The sequence below is a fragment of the Scomber japonicus genome, chromosome 6 (assembly GCF_027409825.1).
Source record: "Scomber japonicus isolate fScoJap1 chromosome 6, fScoJap1.pri, whole genome shotgun sequence".
In the NCBI taxonomy this organism is placed as follows: Eukaryota; Metazoa; Chordata; class Actinopteri; order Scombriformes; family Scombridae; genus Scomber; species Scomber japonicus.
The window spans coordinates 20,506,331-20,521,328 of record NC_070583.1 but is presented as its reverse complement, the minus strand read 5'-3'; the positions used below and the strand labels follow the sequence as shown (position 1 = coordinate 20,521,328).

General features: G+C 38.0%; 1 protein-coding gene across 1 annotated transcript; it reads left to right on the top strand.

Moving 5' to 3' along the window:
* Positions 1 to 4,111: 4,111 nt before the first annotated feature.
* On the top strand, positions 4,112 to 10,936 carry LOC128360563 (high affinity cationic amino acid transporter 1-like). The gene is made up of 11 exons (XM_053321016.1): positions 4,112 to 4,481; positions 4,564 to 4,722; positions 4,832 to 5,003; positions 5,090 to 5,223; positions 5,304 to 5,526; positions 6,936 to 7,075; positions 7,843 to 7,945; positions 8,353 to 8,558; positions 8,664 to 8,815; positions 9,916 to 10,024; positions 10,129 to 10,936. Exons 1-11 carry the CDS (start codon positions 4,112 to 4,114, stop codon positions 10,293 to 10,295), a joined length of 1,935 nt encoding a protein of 644 aa, XP_053176991.1. The 3' UTR covers positions 10,296 to 10,936.
* The last annotated feature ends 4,062 nt before the right edge of the window (positions 10,937 to 14,998 follow it).

Genomic DNA, 14,998 nt, shown 5'->3' with positions numbered 1-14,998 from the left:
TAATGTGTTTTCCCAGACGCAGGTGGTTCTGCAGATGTTGGTCTGTTGCATGTAATGGATGTAACATTTGCTGCAGGTCCAGGATTAATGCATGATGCAATGAAAGTCAACTATGATTTTAGGATATATTGTTAGAATTATCCTCAATTTACATAGAGAAAATGAATGAAACTGTACTTTTTTGTATGAGCCACACAGAATGTTTGATAATACCCATGTATATCTAAAAAACCAATACGTCTATGCCAGCCTCATCATTATATATGGGTCAGTAACAAATAAGGGTTGGCAAAATAAGCAATCCAAAAATATATTTAAAAGTGTCTAAAAACCAGCGTCAGGTTTGTTAAAATATACATTTAGTATTTTTGTTGGTTTTATGTAAATTGAAATGACATTTGCACCTTTTCTTTACCAAAAGTAAGACTTCTGAAAATGTCAAATGGTGTAACCACAAAAGAACAATGAGTTTTAAATATTTTATCCACCTACAGTGTATTTAAGTGGACTTATAAAAATAATTACTTCATTTAAAGAATATTGAAATGGTTTCTGATTTACATGATTCCCCAGTTTAAATGTAATATTTAGAACAATTGTATTCCATTACCTTTATATAATATAAAAAAGTATGTGTGCAAGGTATTCATACGTTTATTTTCAAATTTGAACCCCTTTTTAAATTTGACTAAACCACATGGACACAAAAGAACATCATTGACCCATATGCCAATTTGTTTGTGACTTGACATTATTGTTCTGGGATAACTATTACATTCTTTTTACTTTTCTTCTACACTTTTCTTTACTTTTCTTGTACAGTATGTAGAATTATTACAGTGCTGTACTTTTTATGGGGATTGATTGACTGATTTTTGATCTTTCAGTGGTGATGCTTGAGGCATGGAGCATCAGTGCATCAACTTATTCGACAGCTAGTTCAAGTCATTGTTTTCTGATTTGTTATCACTACCACTGAATGTGTTGCTTCAGGTAAAAACTTGAAAGGCACCTTGCTGTCTTCACCCTTCCTTGGAAGGAATTTCAGTGTGACTCTGCTGGCTTCTCCGTGTGTATAAACGAGGTCACAGCTACTATAAAAGAACAGAAAGAGGAAAAAAAAATGCTGGCCCAAATAGTGTAGTGAAGAGCATGTGACTGACTGCTATTCCAAATTCACATGCATGCTCCTGTGTGTCACAAGCAGGTGTTGACTTTGGTGATTGGCTGTGAGGTGGGCAGGGCCCTCTCCTGCCCACACTCCTTTTTTAGCTCAGCCACTGCATGTCACATCATGGGCATGTTGTGGCTCTATGCTGAGTCCTGGACCAACGACTGTTCTTGCCCCTTTTGCCCGGGCTGCGATGTGACAAATGTTCTCCTTTGACAACATATAAGGAGTCCTGCTTGCCTTCACATTTGTGATTGATGTGAAAAGTACACGTTTACATGCTGGACTTCCTTTTTAGTTTGTGTGCAGTGTGTTTTAATAGCTTTTATGCACATTCAGTCAGAGTTGTTTTGGCTTCTACACGTTGTATTGCTCTGTAGGTCATCATAACCTAGACAGACAACACAAAACTCTACAAAACCTTGAATCTTGTCTCATTTTAGAGGAATGTTACTGGTATTTGTGGGCATACTGCATACCAGGAACTTCTGATATCACATACCTCTTTGCATCTGCATATTATTCACAAAGTAAGTGAATGATGTTGTCTTATGTAACTATTCATAATACAGGAATATATAAGCTTAGGAATATATATCAATATACAAAATATATAAGCTTGGTCTTGGTCAAGTATATATAATATGTAAAATGTCTTTTATTCTGTTGGTCTTGTATTCATGACTTGACTATAATGTCAGAGTGGAGCCTGCCAGAATGAGTCAGTCTTGTATCGGGGGAGGATAGCTATCGTCACAGCTGCTCTGAGTGTCTTGAGCCCCCAAGCCATGTGATGTGTCACTGTTCTATTTGAGGGCTAGACACCTGAATGGTGTCTGAGAGGCATCTGTGTCACGTGTCAAACTAGGCCATGTAAACGTTTCTCTCAGCTCTATTCATCTAAAGCACTAAAGCAGACTGGAAATGAGTCTGTAGTTACACTTCAGAGCAGAGGGAGCAGTTGAGTGGATTTATAAACTGAAAGAAGAATAGCTGTACATCTGTGAGGAAAGAGGATCTTTTACTTTTGTGAAAGTGAGTACGTGTCATCATTGTTTGGCAGATCTATATCTGTCTTTGCTGTGCTGTTTTAGTAGAGGCTTTGAAATTGGATCTTGGACTGCCAGAATTATGCCCTGCATGATAATAATTATTTTTAATTGTTTGGCAGCTGATGCTGTTATTAAATTACTGCCAACATCATGCTTTGGTTCACCTTTTTTAGTTTTTTTCATATGAGACAATGAGAGATGAAAAATGTGAGTACTAAGCATAATTTAACTTTTATAGTTTCTGAAGAAGAAATGACTGATGTGACTTAATTTGGCATGAAGCCATTTGATGAAAGAAAACTAGTTTCTCATTAAAATCATTTTAAATCTCAAGTTGGCTCATCCATATGACATGGAATGTACTCTTAACCTAGAATAAAAGAGCAAAGTGAAAGAATATAATACCTTTCAGTTTATCTCTAGTAATTGAAATGTGAAAAATACCCTAATAGTTTGGATTTATTTGCAGTATGCAGAACAAACTGTTATATTAATGAAGCAGTTATTCAGAATGTAGAACGCGGTATGTGCTGCATACTATGGTAAATACATTCAGACTAAAAGCTGATTCAGTGCTGTTGAAGTGCAATGTACTATGTTAGTGTGCAAATTCAACAGCATTGCGTATGAAGGTGAAGATGCCAACACAGTCAAAACTGTTAAACTTATTGTTACCAGAAAAACAACCACATCTGAGCTACGTTTTAATGATGGACAACAAAACGAGTGACAGCAGTTTAGATTAACAAAAGCAAATTAACAGAATGTTCAATAGTCCGAACGATAAAAATGTGTTTATGAGACAGTAAAAGAGAAAGTAAATGGGAAGTTTATAGTTTGTCGATTCCTATAAAAGGTCATTTTCATCAGGATCTGAACATTTATGCAAATTCCAACCTACAGTACTTGTTGCATACCATACTGCGTTCCTGTATATGCTAATAGTATGAAGTATTCAGTCTAAGTGTGTAACCTATTTGAACACGTAAGCTATTTTTTATTGGCTCCTGTGTTAAATAAGTTGCAATTAGGTTTAAAAAAAAACACATTTGTACTTATGTATGCCTCATTAATCAGAAAATGTCCCCGAGTTTATCATTGTCATGGGGATTTTGATGTGCAAAGAATTATGGGATGATTTTGATTGACCACCAGATCCACACTTAATATTATTCCTTTTGGTAAATGCTGTATGCATACCTGCACTTTTTACAAATAATCATCACACATACAATGGCATGTTATTTGTGTGAAGATTTTAAACTCAGCTGTATATCTAAGGTGATGTTTTTATGTGTTCTGATTCAGGGGTTTTAAATAGTGACAGTTTGCTACATGTGACATCAAGGGGGAAAATTAATAGAAATCATTTGCGACTTATGTTGATCTCTACAGGCAGTGAATATGAATTTCAACAAATCTCCTATCCAGAGTCTACATCCTTAAATTCTGTTTTCCTGTCATTACAGTATGTTAATTACCATCATGATGCAAAATACATCAATAGAGCATGTTCTCATTTTGTTTTGTTTTTGTGTGGTAACATCAACCAGATGCTCATAGTACTGTCCTCCATCAGTGCAAGTGCAAGTAGATTGAGCAGAGGAATGTTGGATTGTCTTTACTCTAAATGCCAATAGACAAAAAGCTTTTGTTCTAAACAAAAAAAAGAAGAAATAAGAACAGTTAGTATTAAACAACCAGTAATCAAAGTTAGAAGCTCAAGGAAAGGTTTGCCTGATATGGAACTGGAACGATACCATTGATTTTGTTATTTTTTACATTTACAAATGCATAGTAATAATATATAACAGTAGTAATTTCAACACTGTCATTTTTGTTTTGTCAACAGGCCAGTTATCCTCTCTAGAGCAGAGTGAAGGCCAGGATGATTCTGACGACATTAAAGGGCATTGGGAAGCAGCTTCTGCGAGTTAAGGTTGTGGACTGTAATGCTGACGAATCCCACTTTTGTCGATGCCTCAACACATTCGACCTGGTTGCCCTGGGTGTTGGCAGTACTCTGGGCGCTGGTGTCTACGTGCTGGCTGGCGCTGTGGCCAGAGAAAGTTCTGGACCAGCCATCGTCCTCTCCTTCCTCATTGCTGCCCTCGCTTCTGTCCTGGCCGGTCTGTGCTATGCCGAGTTCGGAGCTCGTGTCCCCAAAACAGGCTCTGCTTACCTCTATAGTTATGTGACAGTTGGAGAGCTGTGGGCCTTTATCACCGGCTGGAACCTCATCCTCTCTTATATCATCGGTGAGATACTTTAAATGAGGATGGAAAGGAGCTGGCTGCTACACGTGATATATTTTAGTTACATAAATACTTTCCTCCACAGGAACTTCAAGTGTGGCCAGAGCATGGAGTGCAACCTTTGATGAGCTGATTGGAAAGCACATTGAAGTGTTCTGCAGACAATACATGACCATGAATGCCCCTGGCTTCCTGGCAGAGTATCCAGACATATTTGCTGTCTTCATCATACTCACTTTGACAGGTCAGGGACAGCCGGGATATCTCTCTCATGTTTTATCTCTTTTTTGTTTTTCTTTACAGTAGAAGCTTTCATCTTTCACACTCTCATACTGCTCTCTAACTGCTTACAGGTCTGCTTTCATTTGGAGTGAAGGAGTCAGCCTTAGTAAATAAAGTGTTCACCTGCATTAATGTACTGGTGCTGCTGTTTGTGGTCATCGGGGGCTTCATCAAAGGAAACCTGAAAAACTGGGACGTGAACCCTGGAGAAATCCTTAATGTCACCAGCAACTCTAGCCTGAAGTAGGTGAAATGAAGGGCTTATTCCCAAAATTGAATGGGCCCATTGATATAATAAATAAACAGATCTTTTCTTTTTTTACTTCCAGTGTGTCCACTCCCTTACCATCAAAGGAAAGTCTTGGTGAAGGCGGTTTCATGCCTTTTGGCTTTTCTGGAGTCCTCTCTGGTGCTGCCACCTGTTTTTATGCCTTCGTAGGGTTTGATTGCATCGCCACCACAGGTGAGAGGAACTACATTGAACTAATATTCAGTACACCTGACATCCATCCTCTGACATCTCCACTTATGTTTCCTCTCCAGGAGAAGAAGTGAAGAATCCCCAGAGGGCTATTCCTATAGGGATTGTGGCATCGCTGCTTATCTGCTTTGTGGCATACTTTGGTGTGTCTGCAGCCCTCACCGTGATGATGCCTTACTACATGCTAGACAAGAACAGCCCTCTCCCAGTGGCCTTTAAGTATGTGGGCTGGGAGGGAGCCACTTACGCAGTGGCCCTTGGCTCTTTGTGTGCCTTGTCGACCAGGTAAGGGGCTCTCCCACTGCACCTCAGCATTCGAAGTCACAGAGGACTTTGTAATTATTCAGCATGCATTTTAGGAGTAAATAGTCCATGTCCAGCCCATTATTTATATTTATTTTATTCACTTTTGTTTAATTCAATATTTAAGGTGAACTAGTTGTAGTATTAAGAAATAAGTGTCTTCATACCCCTTTCATGGCCTGAATGGATTACATAATCTGGAGCTGATCCATTTCAGATAGTTTTATTTAAAGGTTATTTGGTTTTTGTGCATTTAACTGAAGTTATTTGTTTTATGTAAATGTGCCCTGTGGAGGTTTCTTATGAGCAAACATTTTTCTGTTTACATATATTGTTAGTCACTGAAATCCATTGTTTGTTTCCTGGAGGTCTAACGTCCTGAATACATTTCCTTTATCATGAAACGCTTGTAAAAGCAGATTGTGAAACAGGATTTAATCCTGCATTTTAAACACCCACGTTTACTTGATTGCAATCTTCTTCTTTGTTATTGCCTTTGTTGGCACATTGCTGTGTTTCTTGATGCGTTACCATAACCTTTAGATTAATGGAAAATGTGAAACCATTGGCAGAACTACACATTACTTTTCCAGAGTGTGTGCAGATGTACTTCCCTATGCTTGAGCAAGAGAGCAAACAAAACAGGTTCTACAAATTGAAATGCTACTAGTGATCAAAAACTCCACAGGTTACATTTAATTCAACTTCAAATACTTTTTGGGACTAAAATTTGTCTATAAAATGGGCACATAATTAGGCATAACTATTGATTATTTTTTGCATGTGTTGTTACAATGTTTTAACAAAGTCTAAGAATATTTACTGAATTTAATATATCCTAAGCAATTTACAGTGCTTGTCCTTTATTTTGGCCAAAAATATGTGGACCGAGGCATTTTTGGTCTGGTTTTTCATGCCTTGGGGTCCTTACTTCCAGTTAAGGAAAATCATATTTTATGTTTCAACATACCATTTGGTGTAGTTTGGTGTAGAAGATCAGGACTAGAATGCACAGAGCCCTGACCTCAACCTGATCCAACACCTTTGGGATGAATTAAGATGTAGACTTATCAGCCAACCACAGTGACTGACTTCTGTAATTGTGGCTGAGTGGCAGTAAATCCCAGCAACCATCTCATGGAAAGCCTTTCCAGAAGAGTGGAGGCTGTAACAATGCTCCAAATGAGATGTTCAACAATCACTGCATGTCATGTTCAGGTGTCCACATAGTTTTGGTTTGCACTCTATATACATGAAGTTGCACATGTAATTACTGTGTTCTTTGGGGCATTTTTTAAAAGGTGACTTTATTCAGAAACCAGTCTCCTGTTACATGTTCTAACTGTGTGCATTCACCTGCATGGCATGCTTTTCTCTGTCTCCCTTACTAGTTTACTAGGCTCCATGTTCCCAATGCCGAGAGTGGTCTGGGCTATGGCAGAAGATGGCCTGCTCTTCAAATGTTTGGCTAAAATCAGTCCACGAACCAAAACCCCTTTAACAGCAACACTAGCATCAGGTGTTGTGGCAGGTGAGGTCACAACCATAACCTACTCACTGGTTGGGGTTCTTGTCAGAATCCAACAAAGACACTCTTGGTCCACATGGCCTCAATAGAAGCACTCAACCAAAACCAAAATGGGCATACAGCATAAAGATAGTCCTGCAAATTTAAAATTTTAAAAGTCATGTACAAAACTGGCACAGAACATTTTTGAGTACAACATCCTGTTTGTCAGGCTGAGTGTGTTGAGGCCTTGTGTAAAACCTGAGTTCTGAAATATTACTTTAAGTTATAAATCTCTACCTCCTCCTCCTCCTCCTCCTCCTCCTCCTCCTCCTCCTCCTCCTCCTCCTCCTTCTTCCTTCCTTCCTTCATCCTTGGCTCAGTCTCCTTGGCTCCATGTTTCCACTGCCACGCATTATCTTTTCTATGGCACGCGACGGCCTGCTTTTCTCGTTTTTGGCACATGTCAGCGAGAGGAAGACGCCCGTCATCTCCACCTTTGTGGCAGGGCTTATGTCTGGTAGGTAGCTGAGATGAGGCCAAAGGTACCAGTGCTAAACTGTGGAAGGAGGATGTAGAAAAATGACATGTGGTTGTAAATAAATGGAGCTGTACATTAATAGTTGCATACTATTACTCTACAGCTAGCTACCATTATACAGTTTTATAAATATGAATTATCTGCAAATACACTGACTGGAGACATTGCAGTGCATTGTTAAACTTATGGATTTGTTTGAAGAAGTGTATCATCTTGCTAACATTGTGTATTTTTCTCCTGTGTCCTGCAGCGGTGATGGCTTTCCTGTTTGACTTGAAGGACCTTGTTGACCTCATGTCTATCGGCACTTTGCTGGCTTACACTCTGGTGGCTGCCTGTGTGCTGGTCCTCAGGTAGTCCTTATCTCTCACTTTATATATCAAGCCTAAGGCTGACTGCAAAATAGAAGATCACCAGGTTGAATAGCACCATATCTATCTATCTTCTCACTGAGAAAAGTCAATGGTCAGTCAGAGGCTCTTGAGTCATGTCAGATGTGTTTAAGTGTTTAAGGAACCTACCTTTTCAGTTTCCACTTGGTCAAACGTAAAATTTTCAAGTACAGGATCATGGAGTCTTTGAGGATGAGAATAGATACTGAGACTTTATTGAGGTCAAATATAATTTTAATAATTCAGATAGGTGTAAACGTGGTTAGGATTTTAATAATCTTCTTGTGAATCCTCAGCATTAATGCAGAGCAGTTTTGGGAGTCACACAGTTTCTATGTCTGATTCTGACCGTTTTTCCATGTATGAAGGTACCAGCCTGAACTATCCAGTGCAGCCTATGAGATGGCCAACACTCAGGATGAACCTGAAATTGGCGAGTCCTATAATGAAGGGAAAATTGACATGTTACCGCAGCCAGAGGATCACTTCACCATGAAGAACCTCCTTTTCCCTTCGAACACAGAACCGTCCCCTCTGTCTGGTTTTGCTGTTAGCATTTGCACCAGTATACTTGGTGAGACACTTAGACACACAAATAGCTCAGAGCAAACTGTATGAATAATGTAGCTGGTTACTAATACAGCACAAAACATCTGATGACTGTTTTCTCCCCCTGCAGGTATTTTGGTGTGTCTCTTCAGTGTTGTAGCTGTCCAAGGAGGGTTTGCACCCTGGTCGGTGTCTGTCCTCACTATTCTCATGGTGGTCTGTCTAATTGTCACCTTCATTGTGTCGAGGCAGCCACAGAGCAAGGCAAAGCTTGCCTTCAAGGTAGTGTGTTCTTCTATCAAAGTGTTTTTTTATATTTGTTCATGGTTGTGTGACACAGAATGCGATAAGCGTGATGTGCAATTACTCTGCAGATCTCAATGACTTTCATAAAAGTTTCATAAAAAGGCCTATAAAAGGAAGTGATTCAATTGTAGTTGAACTGCTGCACTGTAAGTGTTATAAAACACAATTAACAGAGCAAATATCAATAAGCAAACAGTGCAATGAGGAGTATTTACTCTTCAGACTGTTACTCACCCTAAACCGACTACATTTATGTTGTGTAACCTAAGGCTTAGGACTACAAACTTTGTGCACATTATTGCCGACTATTTACAAAATATGACGCAACTTTTTGAAACGTTTACATTCTGTTCATTTCAGCTCATTACTGAAATGAACTTGCAGGGACCCGAAACTTCTTTAAAAGTGGAATGCTACTATAGTGAACATTTCATCACTTTTGTTTCACTGTATGGTAATGCAGTCAGATTCAGTGCAGCTGATTTATTGCTGTACGTTTTCAAGTTGTAGTAACATGAACAATGACTGGCTGCCTGGAAAATAGTAACCTAAGATTTCAAGCTTTTTTAAATAGTTGGCACAAATGTAAATGTGTTCATTGTTTAAGTCTATCTAGCTTTAATTTTGGGTGTACCAGATAAACCAGGCTGATTTGAGTGGAAATGTCACACAAAATCACTGCAAATTGTATTTAAGTTTGATGTGCCAAAATCCACATGGAATAGTTGAGTGTACAGTCTGTGCCCCAGCATACTGTATTTATAGCACTATGACAACATAATGCACAAAATGTGTAGTTTTGTGTTTTGTTTTTAATCACATTCAGAAAATATGTGTACATTGTGTTTAAGAGAATACACATAACAAATGTCTGCCTTCAAGAAAGGTGTTCTTTAGTCTAGGTGCTGCAACATCTTATTATAGTCTTCAATAATTATTCTTAATATTATTTTGGATTGATTGTCAGGAATTTCCCTGCAACATCACATTACCGACTCAGTCCCATGACATCTATTTTTTTTTATTAATTTCAAAATGATTTTATGTCACTAAATGCATGCACTATCTCTTCACAGGTTCCCCTGCTGCCATTTATCCCAGTCATCAGTATGTTCATCAATGTGTACCTGATGATGCAACTGGACAGAGGAACATGGATGCGCTTTGCCATCTGGATGGTCATAGGTGCTTTGAATTTAATGCAAACAAAACCAAATGTTATCTTTACTTACTGTTTGATTTGAAAATGAATTAACATGTCTTCCATTATGTGTCTGTACCATTTGAAGGTTTAGTTATCTACTTTGGATATGGTATTCGCAACAGTGCAGAGGCATCGTTGACCAGGTCTGATACCTTCGTTCCAGCCTGCACAATTAAGGGAGAGCCCATGGCCACAGAGAAGGAAGCCTTCCTGCACAACACTAACACCAACGGAGATGATGATGATTCCTGAGGAAATGGGAGGTCCACTAATCTTCTCTGGTTCTGTTCTTCATATAAACATTCACATCTGTTAAATTATCTGAATTAGCTGCTAAACCATTTGATATGGAGATTCTATCACCCTTCTAATCAGAACTTTGAGTTGTTAATTGTTTGGTTGTAAATGTAACCAAAAATGTTGTCTAGGATGCAAAAAGGCGAATTAGAGCTTCAGCAAAAAGCTTTTTACAAAGAATCTCTTTACTCCTGAAAGATTTTTTCTCTTTCAAGGTAGTTTCTTTTGCACTTTGGTATGATCAATTTCCTCTAACACAGTGAAATCCCAAAGGCAACGCACAAATAGTTTTAACAAAGTTGAAGTTTTATTAAGGCATCTGTTTATTATTCACCTTCTAAACTTTTTTCAGGTAGTTCTCAGTTTATCAGAATGATGACCCCATTGCAATAACATTTGACCAACTTATTTTTAATGGGAGTTTAGTATTTGTTACTACTTTTCTACGCCATTGTAAAAGACAGAACCATTGCATAAAAAAAAGTTTAAGTCTCATCAAGTTTGCCAACATTTAGCAAATGTTTTGGTCAGTTTGTAACGTACCTTCGTGTGGTAGAAGGCACAGTGCTGGCTACTGTGTCCCTAACCCTAACCCAAAGCCTGTGAGAGATTATTTTTTAAATCCACATCCTTTTATTTCATACAGTAATTGATTACATTAAGAACAATGTGTTGAGCAAATACATACCTCAAACACATCTCATTTTTTCTCAAAAGTACAACTTTGTGTGTTGAAAAAATGTGTTTGTTATTGAGGGAAGATAGAGAAGGTACCAACTGTGCCTGTGTATTAATAGTATATCTCAAAGAAATGCTGCATGGTGCTCTGAATAATGTGCTGCAGTACTTTGTGATCAGTGCATCTCTGTGTGAAAGTGTTAATAAGAGGTACATTTTGTCTTGTTCCTCGCAGCACACATTTACCACAGATCAAATACAGCAGGGATGTTTCCATCAGGGAGTTGCACTTGTCTAATTTAGCCAAGGATAAATTTCTAAAAAAGCCTCCAATGTGAATGAATTTATCAGAAACTACAGAGTATATTCTGTTTGTTTTTAAGTGCCTCCTTCTGTAATGAATGTAATGTCTTTGAAGATATAGTATTCCTATCTCACCAGCTAATATTGTGAAATATGTTGTCTGTATATAATGTACACTATGGATTTTAAAAGCTTACAGTTTAATATATGAGACATTTCACCTTAGTGAACCATTTTTTGTGTTTAATTTGCATACATCTAAATTAAATTAAGCACAAAAAATACTGAACATCTGTGGTTTCTGTAGCAGTATTTTGGTTTTCTTTAACTTTGAAAAAGCCAAAATGATATATTCAGAAACTGCACTATCTGTGACAGCATGCCTCAAGCAGTTAAGATGTACAATGTATTTCTAAGTGTCTTTGCCTGCCATTCATTATTTAATGACATAAGGGAATGAAGGTTGATTGTGAGTGTGTGTAGATTCCCAGGGCAGCTAAAATCTCACCAAGACATATCAACGTATGTGTGCTGACTACAGACTGGAAATGCAACAAGGTGAAAAATTGCTATTTATGATGCATTGGGAGAAAATATTGATGTAACCTGAGGCTAAATTCAGTAGGATTTAATTGGATTATACAACACACAAACACACTATTTATTGACACTGTTAGTATAGATTTTTCTAATGATAGAATTGAAGTACAAGTTAATGATGGCTTTGTATATAAATTCAATGTATGTAATTTATTACATTTTAAGACGATATCAAAGCAACATTGTCAAATAAGATTGTGCTGAAGAACATTAGTTTTTCCATCCAGATTTTGTTTTGTATATAACATTTACTACACACTATGTTGTCATTGGTTTCAATGTATCAGTCCTTGTGCAGAAACTAGCCTTTATGTTCAATTGGTAGATGTTTGAATCTACATAATTGGATATAAGCATTGTATTGTTGATTGTTTTCACCTGTAAATACAGTTTTCATTTTGAAAGTTACTGCCATTTTTGCAAATTTTGGTTGTCTGTAGGTAAACCACCAAATAGCTTAAATCTATAAAATATTCTTTTGCAAGCATTGCAGAAAGGAAGACTCCCGTACGAGTTGGATGTAAAATATTAGGCCTCAGTTTCACTGACATTGAATATGCTTTTCATTATGGAAGCTGTAGCGACATTGTAGGCTGTAGAAAAGTCAGGCTTCATCTTTACCAATGGATTTTTGTCCATGACACCGTCTGTTTCATGTAAATATTTGCATGCTGCACTAAATGTTAAATTTTATGATGCTTGAAAAAAGATGTAGATTTTATTGTACTGCTAAATTATGAACAGGTTTACAGATATAAAATGTGTCTATGTATATATATATGTATGTATATATATGTATATATATATATATATATATATAGTCATGTATGTGGTTATACAAGTGGTGAAAGTCAGCTGCTGAGCATGTGTAATCTTGATAATGGGTGTGGTTCCTGCTGTAAATAAAGAATGCTGTAAGTTAAAACCACTGAATTTGCCTTTTGATTTTTAAAAGATAATAAATGCACACATCCCACTAATATGTTAAATATGCTGTTTGCATTACATTGCTATTTGTTTTCTGCACATTTTCCTATTTTTCTGTATGTGTTCAGGCAGAAGATGAATCATATGATTTTATCTAGGTGCTTATAATAAATTATTTTTATTTCGTTTTTCACTTAAAACATGAACAAAAATAGGCTATAATATTATATGGGGGTAAAATATGGGCATATATGAGTCTTGAAATTCTTTAAATTAAAAAAAGTTATTTATTCTGTAAACTGTGATGGTACTGTATTTTATTTTAATCATGATGGGAAAATTAATTGAAGGTTTGGCCTGCAGGGGGCGACCTAAGCCTGTCTCGTTATGGGCTGGGTTGATTCTCCTCTCCTCCCTGTTTTCCAGCGATGCTGCAGACTGTATCTCCTTCATCACGGCTCGAGCTGGATGTGTCCCTCCTTCATCCTCTTCCTCTTTTACCTTTCTAGCTCTTCTCCCGCTGATTACCTGAACGAAAACGGTAAGGACTTCAATTTCACACCGGGGAGGACGGGTGTTTTCTCTCCCCTTCTCAACCTCAATCTCAGATCAACGGCAGTGCTAATTGGATTCATTGACACTGATGCATCTGCTGGTGACACTGCAGATGATCCTGTTGTTGCTGCTGTTTGTATATCAACGTTGTTATTTTCAGGTCATTGCGTAATGGTTTCTAGAAGTGAAAATCATAAGGTAGCTGTTGCATACAGTCAAGCTGAAAAAAGGTAACCTCTCAATAGGTGGACTCATCTCAGCCTGTGTGTGTGTGTGTGTGTGTGTGTGTGTGTGTGTGTGTATTAGTGTAGATGTGTGTGTGTGTTAGTGTGTGTGGAGGGGTTAGACCTTGGTTTATGTTCTTTCACCTTTGCTGATGTTTATTTTCCAGTGTCGTCCAGTAAAGAGCAGAGATGCCTGTCCTTCCTCTGTTTTGTTCTGTTCGGGGACATGTGATGCACTTTAAATTTAGAAACTGTAAAATGAGGAACAAGGCAGCATGTGTTAAATGAATGGACACCAGCAATAGTGAAGTGAGTGATTCCTACTGGTGTGGTCTGACTGACTTGAATCATCCAAAAGGGGGAGTGTGATTTTTTTCTTATATTATGTACGATGTGAGGGCCTTCACAGCCCCTCCGGCTTTCATTATATATCTTTTGATTATAATAACTTAACACAAAGGGCATTAAAATTACATATTTTTGCATTAAAATAAGATAAATGTACATTATCATGTCACATGAACATGTTGCCAGTGTGCATGTAGCCTCTGTGCTTGGCCTGTGTCTTATTATAAACACATATACATGAACACCTTTGCTGCTTCAATTTGCCTTAGTCACAACAACAGGAGATATACCGTAAGCTTTCGTTGGTTACACAAAGAAGGCAGAGGTACTGAAGCGTTAAAGTGGGAGGGAGACTGGTGCCTCCATTTTCATTCATCCTCAATATTTCATGAGGATTCCAGTTTAAACATCAAGTGAAGCTTGGTAGACGATTGAAGGCCTTGCTCCGCTTCGGAAATGTGTTACAAATTGAACTGTTATACTACAATAGATCTGATGATTTTATTTTACATAGAGAAACAAGTTGATTGAGCACACACACACACACACACACACACACATACACAAGCTCTCATGCAAAGATGCACAGATTTCATAAGAAGCCCTGATGAAAGTCTCGCTGCATATCAGGAGGCAGGTGGCGGGGTGAGTTGCTCAACAATGGGGGGATGGGGAAACATGCTCAGGGAAGCATGTTGTTAGAGAGAACATAAATTTCCTAAATCTCGGTGGTGCCATTATGCTGTCACAGCAAGAACATTATCAGCTGTTGCAGTAGCAGGGAAACCATTAAATAGAAGAAAAATACAAAGAAATACTAAAAGGTAGAGGCAACTGGGCCAATTCAGGAATGAGCCTATCACACTGACAGGTTGCATGGACATTATGGTGTGTGATTGGAAATGGCTAATGGGGTGGTAAACGAAGTGAGGAAAATCACTCCAGTCACTGAGTCTACTTGCAACGCACTATTTCGGTCAGTAAGAGTGAAAGCATGCTGTTCGTTCTCGCCTGCACTCCAGA